The sequence below is a fragment of the Hypomesus nipponensis genome, chromosome 20, assembly GCF_054491055.1.
Source record: "Hypomesus nipponensis isolate SF chromosome 20, ASM5449105v1, whole genome shotgun sequence".
Lineage (NCBI taxonomy): Eukaryota > Metazoa > Chordata > Actinopteri > Osmeriformes > Osmeridae > Hypomesus > Hypomesus nipponensis.
In genome coordinates, this window is record NC_140380.1 from 11,561,552 (window position 1) to 11,574,236 (window position 12,685).

General features: G+C 49.8%; 1 protein-coding gene across 1 annotated transcript in view; it reads left to right on the plus strand.

The window, feature by feature from the left end:
* zbtb16a (zinc finger and BTB domain containing 16a) overlaps positions 1 to 4,190 on the plus strand; it is a 110,706-nt gene extending 106,516 nt beyond the window's left edge. Inside the window, 2 exon segments of the mRNA XM_084683520.1 lie at positions 1,778 to 1,948; positions 3,947 to 4,190. Of these exon segments, the coding sequence (XP_084539646.1) occupies positions 1,778 to 1,948; positions 3,947 to 4,176 (401 nt within the window). The 3' untranslated portion in view covers positions 4,177 to 4,190.
* The last annotated feature ends 8,495 nt before the right edge of the window (positions 4,191 to 12,685 follow it).

The window sequence follows — 12,685 nt, forward strand, 5'->3', positions numbered from 1 at the left end:
TCCCTCCAGCAGGGTGTGTGTTGGTGCTGTGGTCTCTAACTTGACCGTCAAAACAGCCGATCCTGGAGAGAGATGAGGGGGGCTGCAGGGCTGCAGGGCTGCCACCAGGGGCATGTTATCCTGAGGGGCCCTCTGAGGGTATTGGTCTGACTGTGAGAGTCCTGGTCAAAGTGATGAGGTGCATGTTGTCTGTAAGCTCTCCTCCTTCTCCTGCTCTCATCCACACTGTCTGCTGACCCGTACTGATAAACTCGAAATCCAAACTTTTAACTTTACCTGACGGCCAATTTATACTGCTCCGTTTTACGGAGACGGACACAGGGAACGCCCTCTCCGACGGCGTGCACCTCCTGATTTTCCTGACTATCCGTCCGTCAGTCCGTCAGTTTACGGATACCCCTTGGCTGTGATTGGTCCGTATTAAGAACTGCTTGTGTCAGGGGCGGGGTTGCCGTGACCAACAAGAGAACAGAATCCTTTGACCGCCATTGTTGTACGTTTTTACAATTCATATTTCAGCTAAACAGTACATGTAAATCAGCATCTGAATTAAAATGTGAGGATAAATGGGCAGTGTAGTCACTGAAAATGTGCTCATTTTATTGATGAAATTGCTATTTGCTCCGACTTTTCGATAACCTAGCTAGCATCGCAGTGCAGCGCCACCTACTCTTCTGGCAGTGAATTTTTTTCAGCACGCAGAGCCGTCGCAGTAGTATAAATTGAACCAATCCGCCGGACTCCGTCTGTCTGTCCGTCCGTAAACTGAGTCGGAGAAGTATAAATCGGCCTCTAGTAATATTGCTACTACTTAACATACATCAGTTGGATAGACAGCCATCTTGTTTGGAGATGTTGTAATTGTCGATTGTGTTTGTTGCGTGGGATTGTGTGACGTCTAGTCTGACCCTATCTCCCCCCTCCTCCCCCTCCTCCCCCCTCCTCCTCCCCCTCCCCCCCCTCCTCCCCCTCCCTCCTCCTCCCCCTCCTCCCCCTCCCCCCCCTCCACCTCCCCCTCCCCCTCCTCCCCCCCCCCTCCTCCTCCCCCTCCTCCCCCTCCTCCCCCTCCTCCCCCTCCTCCCCCTCCCTCCTCCCCCCCTCCTCCCCCCCCCTCCTCCCCCCTCCTCCCCCTCCTCCCCCTCCCTCCTCCTCCCCCTCCTCCCCCTCCCCCCCTCCTCCTCCCCCTCCCCCCCCTCCTCCCCCTCCCTCCTCCTCCCCCTCCTCCCCCTCCCCCCCTCCACCTCCCCCTCCCCCTCCTCCCCCCCCCCTCCTCCTCCCCCTCCTCCCCCTCCTCCCCCTCCTCCCCCTCCCTCCTCCCCTCCCTCCTCCCCCCCCCCTCCTCCCCCCTCCTCCCTCCCCCTCCCCCTCCTCCCCCTCCCTCCTCCTCCCCCTCCTCCCCCTCCTCCCTCCCTCCTCCTCCCCCTCCCCCCCCTCCACCTCCCCCTCCTCCCTCCCTCCTCCTCCCCCTCCTCCCCCTCCTCCCTCCCTCCTCCTCCTCCTCCCCCCCCCTCCCCCCCCTCCTCCTCCCCCTCCTCCCTCCCTCCTCCTCCTCCTCCCCCCCCTCCCCCTCCTCCCCCTCCCCCCCCTCCACCTCCCCCTCCTCCCTCCCTCCTCCTCCCCCTCCTCCCCCTCCTCCCTCCCTCCTCCTCCTCCTCCCCCCTCCCTCCTCCTCCCCCCCCTCCTCCTCCCCCTCCTCCCCCCCCCCTCCCCCCCCTCCTCCTCCCCCTCCTCCCCCCCCCTCCCCCCCCCTCCTCCTCCCCCTCCTCCCTGACTGCAGCAGGGGATCACCCGTATGAGTGTGAGTTCTGCGGGAGCTGCTTCCGGGACGAGAGCACCCTGAAGGGGCACAAGAGGATCCACACGGGCGAGAAGCCGTACGAGTGTAACGGCTGTGGGAAGAAGTTCAGCCTCAAACACCAGCTGGAGACGCACTACCGAGTACACACAGGTGAGGCTACACACACACACACACACACACACACACAGGTCTACATCCTGAAATTGTTCAGCTGTTAAGCTTCTCTATCAAGGCAGCCTTATTGGCTTTTTCTCACACAGCCCCCCCCCCCACACACACACACCATGGCTTTTGCGTCATGTGATTTGGGGAGGGTTGGGGAGGGTTGGGGAGGATGGGGGAGGGTTAGGGAGGATGGGGGAGGGTTGGGGAGGATGCGGGAGGGTTGGGTGTGGGCTAGCTGAAGCGTGCTGGTCTGATAACGAGCAGGTGACAAGCTCACAGTCAAAGGCCACCAAGCACAAAAGACACAGGCTGATCCATCATCGACCCCCCCTCCCCCCTCCCACGCCCCACCTGTCGATGGTGGATCAATACAGGACCACATTTGCAATTCATTATTGCCTGGTTATCTGAGGCAGCCCTGTTTACAGTGCAGCTGTTGTATGAGAGCCTGGCAGGGCGACACACACACACACACACAGACATCCCATAATGAGCGGTGCAGCAGTCTGTTTGCTTGGGGATGGGGCGGGTGGTTGTCGTGGACCAATCCCTGCTCCAGGTCAAGGTTAACCAGAGGTATGGCCGTTAAATAGGCAGGGAGGGAGAGGAGAGATAAAGGTGTCAATGCAGATGCCTGGTTTAGAAACGGGGTCCATCAGAATCCAGTCAGCTGGGTTGGATGGTAGGAGGGGGGGGGGGGGCGAGCGAGCGAGCGAGCGAGCCAACGTCCACGGCCAGATCACATCCCGACAGTTCGTTCCAAATGCCAGCGGTAAAGGTCACCATTTACATGTCTAATTTACGGCTGTCGGCTGGAGCGCGGGGGATCATCCCTTGCCATCACTCTCATCAGTGTTCAGGAGAGAGGAGGAGGGCAGAGTGAGGCGGAGTGAGGCGGAGTGAGGCGGAGTGAGGCGGAGTGAGGCGGAGCGAGGCGGAGCGAGGCGGAGCGAGGCGGAGCGAGGCGGAGCGAGGCGGAGCGAGGCGGAGCGAGGGCCGGGGTCCATCTTGCCTCACAGACATGCTTTTCAAGATGGAGAATCCAGCGTTATTCCTCGCTCATGCTCTGCCTCGCTCTCGCTCTGCCTCGCTCTCGCTCTGCCTCGCTCTCGCTCTGCCTCGCTCTCGCTGTGCCTCGCTCTGCCCGAACCTGGGGCCACAACACCTTTCAGAAGACGTGCGACGCCACCTGGTCCAACTGCTGATTGATCAGAATCAACCAGAACCACTCTAACTATGTCAGGGGGGGGGGGGGGGCTAGATCTGTCCCAAAATGCCGAGCTTCACAGCATCCTTCAGTACACGGGGAAGCACAATTAATTATCAATTAGCGTTAGCATTTGGATGTGGCTATGGGAATTCCAGCAGACATGATATCAATTGAACAAGGTCACTAATTACACAAACATCCCTCCTCCTGCCTGTTCCTCCAGAGTACAGGACCTCTCTGAGAGGCGTCGTTAAGGAGACGGCAGCTGACGAGCGACTGTAACTAACGCTGTTTATAATAACAACATCCAGACACGCCGTCTGACAGCTGTCCTTGGTGTCGTTTCCGTGGGAATCCCAAATCGTCTTCAAATGTGTCAAGAATAATGCTAACCCATCGTAAAGTGTGTGTGCATACTGCCACGCTGTACTAACTCCACCTGAGGGCCTGACTGATGTTGTTGTTGCCTGCACCCTCCCCCTCCCTCTCTCCCCCTCTCTCCCCTCCTCTCCTCTCCTCTCCCCTCCCTCTCTCCCCCCTCTCTCCCCTACTCTCCTCTCCCCTCCCTCTCTTCCCTCCCTCTCTCCCCTCCCCCCTCCCCTCTCTTCTCCCCTCCCTCTCCCCTCCCCCTGCCCTCCTCTCTCCTCCACCCCTCCCTCTCCCTCTCCCCTCCTCTCCCCTCCACCTCTCCTCCCTCCCCTCCCCCCCTCTCCCCTCCCTCCTCTCTCCTCCCTCTCCCCCCTCCTCCCCTCCCCTCTCTCCTCCCCTCCCAGGTGAGAAGCCGTTTGAGTGTAAGCTCTGTCACCAGAGGTCCAGGGACTACTCTGCCATGATCAAGCACCTGCGCACCCACAACGGAGCGTCCCCCTACCAGTGCACCATCTGCCTGGAGTACTGCCCCAGCCTGTCGGCCATGCAGAAGCACATGAAGAGCCACAAGCCAGAGGACGTGCCGCCTGACTGGAGGATCGAGAAGACATACCTGTACCTCTGCTACGTGTGAGGAGGAGGAGGGGCTGGGGGGCGGGGCGGGGCGGGGCGGGGGGCGGGGAGTCAGGAGGAGAGGGGAGGAGAGGTCAGGGTGGGGACTCTGCCGGGGGTGCTGGGCTTCCAGCAGAGGAAGATTAAGGATCGAAGACTGCAAGGAGAGAATCTTACCCCTTTTATAATCCACCTGTGTTGTTCACCAGGACATGCACCATTTAGTTTGTCCTTGTTCGCTTGGGTTTTTTCCTTGTCGGTTTCAGATCAGGGTCGAAGCGGGTTGTAAAGTGACATGCTCTACGGTGGTGGCACACACAGTTTCTTTTCCGGAAGAGCGGTTAGGGTTAGTAGATGGACGGGAGATCGTCATGGAGATGGACAGGAGGGAGGTGTTCAGACCGGCGCACGCCGTCAGACAGGGGGCCGGCGGCCATCTTGGGGACCGTAGAGCACGGTCACTCTCCATCACGTGATCTCTGGTTCCGCTTCACAGTTAATCACAGCTTCGTTGCACAGGTATGACATGTTACCACGACGACAGTCTCTGTTTGACGCTCATGCATCATGTTATTGTGTATTTAGGATGGGGAGGGAGGGAGGGAGGGTGAGGGGGGAGGGAGGGCTCAATGCAAACCTGCTGCTTCCTCGCGTCTTCAAGCCTTCGTCTCTGTTCTAACAGTGTTGACCGCAGCTGCAGCGCTTCTCTCTGCTGCTTGTCCTCCGTGCTGGTGTGTGTACGTGTGTGTTTGTAGCGTCACATCCTGATCCATCGTCACACTCACGTCTCGAGGACTCACAGAGACGGACACTCGCTCGGCCCGTAGTCTGGGTAACCGTTGTGATGGAGACCAAAATGATAAAGGCTGCTTTTGAGGGAGGGGGGGTTGGAGGTTAGGGGTGTGTGTGTGTGTGTTGGGAGGGGGGGGGGAGGTCTGTTCTCCAGAAGCTCTCAGGAGGCCCTGACAGGACCACGACGTTCCACAGTGTCGCCTCACAGCGTTGGTTCGGTGGCAGCTTTTGGGGTGATGTCACAACGCGTCCTGACAACCGTTGCCAGGTACTGCCTCGGACCGGGCGTGGCCATCTCTGCTCTGGGTTACCTAGGTGATCACCTAGGCGTTGACTTATCTAGAGGGGTCTCTCCGGAAGAGGCTGATGTGACTGGAGGTGGTGTTCAAACTCGACTCTTTCTTCACCGTGTGTTCCTTGGCTTGGCCTCCCGCCCTTCTCTCCTGGTTTATGTCCCTGCTGTTCTCAGCACGTTGTACTTGAATTACCTCCACCTGTGACCTTGTGTGCTTGATTTTTGGTTTTGCCCTTATTTGATCTTTATTTTAATTTGTTTTCGTCTGATTTTGTTTGCGAGCGTGCAAGCTGCATGGCGTGAGGGAGCTGTAACAAAGCGATGTGTACGCAGACACATTAAGTGCCACAGTGAAAATAGATTTTTATTGACATTGTTCTTGTCCTTTCGTTGTGCATTATTGTTACCAAACTTGGTATTTGTTTGCTTCGTTTGTGTTTGTTATTTTGATGAACCCTGCTTGTTGGAGAGCTTGCAGGCTCTGGTCACCATTCTAAAAGCTACCTCTAAGTTGTTTTCATTTTTGCAAAAGCACATTATTATTTTGTCAGTGTGTGTATGTGTTTTGCATTATTATATCATTGCAACTTCATCTCATGCGTTCAAGCATTGGTTATGATTGTCTCTCCAAGCTTGTCACCAACCTTGACATCATATAAAGGGTAAGAGATGCTGGAGATGGATAGGAGAAAAAAAATGTTGATTCAAACAAGTGTTTATTCTTTTCGTGTTGTCCCCCTGGCCGTAACTTAGAGAGCGGAGATTCTGAAGCCTTAAGTTTGGGAGGAGAGGGATGAGAGGGATGTTTGGATTTAGACGTAATAGTACTTTTAAGAGAGTAAAAAAAAAAAAAACAAGCATTAAACTTGAAAATATGTGAATAGAATTGTAGTTTTGTAATGTGAAAAAAGATGGTTCACAAACTGTGAACAGGCAAGAACAGGTCATGTATGCAGCGATAGCGTGTGCGTGGGACAATTGGGACTGCAAGTGGTAATTAAAGAAAAACAGAAGGTTAGAATAAGAGGATCCTATTGGTTGATCAAGTTCTCTGGAAAAAAAATGAGTGTATTCCTGAACAAGAGCCAACAGAGGCTATTTGATATATAAAATTGTGATATTTTTGTATTCAGTGTCAGTCCTTTTTCCATTGTCGAGGGTTTCAGCAGGGCAGATATTTGTATTTTTCTTTGTCTTTTTTTACCTATAAGTCTTTCTTTCTGTTTTTGGATTGTTTGCCTTGCTCCTCTTTGGTGATGTTGGACGTGTGTGAACATGTTGTTGTAAGTGTTGCTTTCTGGATGTAAATGCATTGTAGGTGAAGGACTAAATCTATCTGCCACAAAACGAGTAAAAATAAAAAACTACAAAAAAAAGAAACAAAAAAACTACAAAAAGTATTCAAAATGGAAGGCAGGCGAAGCTGCCACCAATCAGTTAGTACTTGTCATTTTTTTTTTTTTATCAACGTTATTGCCAACCTTTTTGTTTTTGTACTTGAAGTGACTAAAAGAAAAGAGGCAGGCGAGGCCAAGTGGCCTGGTGTCCAGCTGCCGTATTCTCAAACACTGTGAGTAGAGGGAGACCTCTCACCCCCTTGTTCCCTTGCTCCCTCGTTCCCTTGCTCCCTCGTTCCCTTGCCCCCTCGTTCCCTTGCCCCCTACCCATCCACTCTAGTCTGTCACCTGAGGCCAGTGTCTGAAACGATTCCACCCAGTCCATTAACTAGATCCCAACTAGACTAGAATCCAGTCACATACTCTTATCATTGTACTCTGAATGTTTTCTACTTATGCGTGTGTGTGTGTGTGTGTGTGTGTGTGTGTAAGTGTGCATAGATGAGTGTGTCCACTCTGTGTGTGTGTGTGTGTGTGTGTGTGTGTGTGTGTGTGTGTGTGTGTGTGTGTGTGTGTGTGTGTGTGTGTGTGTGTGTGAATTAGTGAAAAATGCACTAATCAGATCAAATACAAAATAAAAAATGATGCTCTGCCACTTTTTCTCTCTATATGTTGGAAAAAATACAAATTGGCATTGATATAGTTCTTCCCTCAATGTTACTCTGATGTTTCTGTAATATCTTTGTGCCTAAAAATGGAAATTGTTCAACAAAATGTCCATCTATATCTGCTTAGTTTCTGTATTTTCAGAAGAAAATAAATGGTGTCTCCAGCACTCTAGGGATGTCTTGAAGATTTCAAATGACCTGGTTTCGGATTCTGAATACTGAGTTTTATGTTCAAGGACTGAAGTGCCCTCAAACCTTATCAAATTGGTAACGGGGGGAAAAAATTAAATCTGCATAAATGTTAGCCCCTCTTCCAACCTCCTTCTCTAGTATTCGTCCCAAAAGCTGTAATTTACTTACACCCAACAAAATACGTATCAAATAATACACTGTTGAGCCAAACGGTTGTAAGACTTTAAGATTATAAACATTCCTGTCTATGGGAAAAAAAATTATGCATTTTTCTTCCTCAAATCTGCGCTTAAAATGCCTCTGCATTTGGAAATAATGTCAGTTTTTTTCAGTAAAGAAAAAGGTTATTTTTGACCGGTTGGCAAAAAGAGGGTCACCCTCTGATCATTTTGTAAAAAAAAAAAAAAGAAGAAAAAAAAGAAGTAGAAAAAAAAAATCTTGATAAACGTTTAAGTTTAAATGAAAAATGCGACTGGAATCATGGCATCCCTAGAGTGGGCTCTCTGTGTTCGGTGTGGTGTTATAGAACGAGTAGCCATTTCATGCAGTGTTGCAATGCATGTGCCATTGAGGTCTAGACTAAAACTGTTTGGGTAACAAAGCACCAGGACATCTTAGCACTGAGGACCAGCAACCCTCACGGACCAAGCGTACAAGGCTTGTTATGTAACAAAGCTTTTCTCTCTTTTTCTGGCTTGTCTGTGAGTTGTTTTGTTTCCATTCATTGTTGTGACAGCACAAGTGCCAGTCAAGTTTCTCTGTATTATGAAAAGTGTTTTTATTATGATTTGAATTGTTATAGTTTTCGTCTACCTCAGCACCTAATCTTAGCCTAATCTTAGAAGGTGCCCAATTATTATAATTTTTGTTTCTTTTTATTTTGTTGTCATTTGTATAAAGAAAATACAAATTTGCATTAGAGCTTTGCAAAGGTCCTTTGTCTTTCCCAGCGACAAGCTGGTTTCCTTGGCAGCGCTAAATGAGTCGAGCCATCGATCCCAGTGACTGTTCGTTGATTTAGCGGTTTTCTCTCTTTTCTGCGTAGGATCCAACGTCTCTTTGTAACATTTGTGTTCTCTGATGGAGTGTGAAAAAAATAAAAGAAAATAAAAGAGATTAAATGCTGCAGGTTTTCTTCTCCATGTTGTCAATAAGTAAATTTTGTGCCTTCAATAGTGAAAGAATAATATTTTTTACATCCTACTAACGGTAGATTGTTTTGTAGTGAACATTTTTTGTATTTTTATTTATGAGTCTCATAAGAAAAATAACAATGTTCAGTTGTATACCTTCAATCTGCAGTTAGAAAAAAAAAATAAAAAATGGACTTCATTTTGTTGTGGCTGTTTTTTAAGGCTGTGCTATCAGCCCTTTGAGATTTTCAAGAATAATATCAAATCTTACTTTTACTGGGCCGTGGAGATTCAAAGAAAACATTTCTGTACAGAAAAAAATCTGGACTGTAGCTGTACAGTTTGTGTATATGTCTAGTGTGCATACAAAGGAACCTGTGTGTGTGTGTGTGTGTGTGCGTGGACAGACTTGTTTCATCAGGGCCTAAACATACCTTTCCTATCTGTATGACTGTATTTTTCATTACAGAGCTATAAGGCCAGCTAGCCTTGTGGGCTATCAGCCACGCTGCCTCAGAAAGGAGGCCGGCTGCCTCAGACTCAGAGGCCGGCTGCCTCACACTGTCCTGGAGTTCCTCCTGGTTTGTTTCCTCAAACATTCTCCACACTTTTCTGGTGAAGGACACAGACAAATGTGTGTCTGTGTGTGTATATACATTTATACTCTACTGTGCAGAAGTCTTAGGCCCCCAATAGTTTTTACATGAATATTGTCTTACATACTTATTTTTTTGTCTCCTGTATTTGTGCGACAGTCTTTGGGTCTTTTCATTGCATTATTTCTTAAAGCATTTTTGTTTTTTTACTTTTGAAACATGTTCACATTTCACAGTACTTTGTTCTCACACTGGATAAACACATTGAGTTTAAATCTATACACCTCAGGTTCCAGATCCTCAACATCCCTATTTGTTCCTTTCAAACCAGGAAAGTTTCAGATGGGGGGAGGGAAGGAGGGGGGAGAATGATGGTGATTTGAATAAGTCATCCTGGCTTCGGAGCGCTACCTCTCATAACTCCACTGATGGCCTAACAGACATTGAGCTCTCTCCCAGGCTCCCTACTAAACGCCTTCAATCACTTAAGTCGTCTAATTCCAGAAAAGCCTCACAGAGCGCAAGGTATTAAATCAAGTCCAATGAACTGAGAAGTGCTGCTGCTACTTTGACTTCAGCCCTGGTTCTCCTGGTCCCTCCTGGGGGAGGCTGGGGGAGGTTAGGGGAGACTGGGGGAGGTTAGAGGAGGCTAGAGGAGGCTGGGGGAGGTTAGGGGTGGCTAGGGGAGGTTAGGGGAGGCTGGGGGAGGTTAGAGGAGGCTGGGGGAGGTTAGGGGAGGCTAGGGGAGGTTAGGGGAGGCTGGGGGAGGTTAGGGGAGGCTGGGGGAGGTTAGGGGAGGTTAGGGGAGGCTGGGGGAGGCTTGGGGAGGTTGAGGGCCTTAGGGGTGGGAGAGGCTGTGTAAGGGCACGCTGAAGAGAGCTGGGGTAAACAGGGAAACAGAACTTCCCCTGAAGGTGTTGTGTGGTGCCTGCAGCGCCCCCTGCTGGATTGCTGAGGGGGGTAAACCCCAGTTGGATACTTGAGATGGGGAAGGGGGAGGAATGTGTTCAACAAATGTCCAATAGATGAGGATTCGCCGAGACTTAACTGATATTCAGAGTCGATCGAATTTGTTGGGTGTGTCGGAATGGCCGAGGCTAACAAAAACACAATCTGTTGTGTGCGTGTCTCGAAGATGGATTTGAATCCTGTCAGTCATTACAGTGTTCCAGTCGGCTCAGTTCAGCCTCCCATCCACACAGTCCCACCCCCACCACATCACACCCCGCCACGGTGTGAATGTTTAGCGACTTAGCATCCAGGCTGCTCTCACTTCTCTCCAGCTCAAGCCCCCTGATCCCCTCTCATTACTGGGCTTCTAAATGCCCTCATTAGACCGTCTGGAACGAGCACCATCATCTCTACAACCTCACATTGTCGTTAGCTGGTTAACGGGGTGAGACGTGACTGGTTCCACTTTTCATACTCCGACGACGGCACGAGCATGGTGATTCAACGTGGGCTGGGTTTATCAGATAAGCTTTGTTAGTCAGATCCACTTTGATACAGTACATTTTAATGGGTCTCTCTTTCTCTCTGTCTCTCTGCCTCTGTCTCTCCTTCCCACCACACCACACATACAGACACATGATTTCTGTCGCCACACTGGCTACACACGAACCCATCCACTCTGCCTCTGCTCCCTCCCCCCCAGCAGGACAGGCTGACTAGCAGAACGCTGCACTCCCAGACAGGGTCAGACAGGTGATCTACTCATCTGGACTGACTGCAAAAACCTCCCGAATACGACAGACGTGTTAGCTGGAAGTGCGAGCTTCCAGCTTCTCAAGTTTTCACATTGAACCATTTCAAAATGACTTGGATACGTACTAGTAGAGTGCAAAACTCTTAACTTGTAATACAGGAAATGTAGCATTCCCTTGCCAGAGAAGAAAAACATTTTTAACGTGTCTTTTTTCTTGTTTTTTTGTTTTTTCAACTTCGACCATGTCTGAGTCTCTCTCAGATCTGACCGTACCAAGCGAATAAAGCTGGGAGGGCTGTCCGTCTGCTAGACACTAACAGGAGACAGGAGAACTACTCTCTTCAACTCCCTGTGGTTAGGGGCCAGCCTTCATCCATCCCAGTCTGAGGAGTGCAGGCGGAGTGTGCGGCTGACCTTGCGTTCAGAACAGCAGACTAATGAGGCACGTTATTCCTGCGATCTGGTATGATTTCCGGAGCTTGGTGAGGCCTCCCATGGTGAAGATGCAAATGCCCGAACAAGTCTTTTTATGAGCTGTATCGTTAGATATAGATACTTATCATAGCAGACCAACAGCGGGGGCTCCAAGGGGACAGGTGAACTGGACTTGTACAAAAAACAACTGAAGTGATTTTGTTTAGTTACAGTTTAACATGTGAATAGAAAGACGACGTGTTCCGACTGAGTTAATTCAGTCGTATGTAGATTTGAGTTCTGCGATCAAGTAACAGCTCCCTCAAGTGGAGCCTCGTCGCACTACAGGTCTTCTCTGGGCTCTGAGAAGGTCATTTAGTCTGAAGAAAACTGTCGGCCTTCACAAAAGGTCCACATCCCATTTGTAAATGAACATTTCTCACTGATCCACCAGGTCAAAAATGTCGACCAAACCCGTCCGCGATGAACTGAACCTCAAACACGAATCCGCCTTGCTTGATGTGAGCTGCTTTTCCTCAGAGCGTCAAACGGCAGGCTGGCGTTTCATGAAGAACACCAGAATAGTGAGACCACGCCGTAACTCAAATCCAATAAGTACATCCTCAGCTGTCCATCGAGTGACACGCTCCTGTAGTCTTTCTCTGAGTCGGGATCATTCAGCAGCGGCCCGCTGAACCACAAACACCCCGGGGCTCTGGCTCCACATCGATTCTATTGGAGTCAATGTGCCCATTTACTGTGGGACGGATTCTCGCTTTAATTATGTAGGGTGTCAATGGCATTTATCCAATCAGGGAGCAAACTCGCTGAGTGCATTGCCAGCAAGGTAAAAATCTTTACGATTAGTACATTAGTGTCAGTTTGCAGGCTCGAGGCATCACTGGGAAGAATGAATACTCACCATTCATTTGGAGGATGGGGGGGGGGGGGGGGGATTAATGATGTGGCATGGCACCACGCCACCTAGTGGTGGGGTTGTGTACGGCAGGGATATTACATCAATATCGTTTTATGTTATCATTAACTATGACCTGTTTTCGGTAAACATATTTTAATAGGTGACTGTGATGTCCTTTATTGATAGATTGAGTCCAACATTTTGTATGTGTAAGAATAATCTAAAATACAATTATGCCAAATGTAATACAGTGACCTGTTCAAGAGTTAAGATGGCAACGACAACAGCAATACAGTCGACACACACGAAACAAGCCAGTAAAGTTCTACTACAAAACACAAAACTCTCAAAATACTTTAAATACATGTCAGAGTATATGTGCTATGTCCAAACATGTAACATTTGAATCTGAAGTCTCCTGATTCTCCAGTCAGTGTAGAATACATCTCTCTCTCTCTCTCTCTCTAACCGTAACCCTAA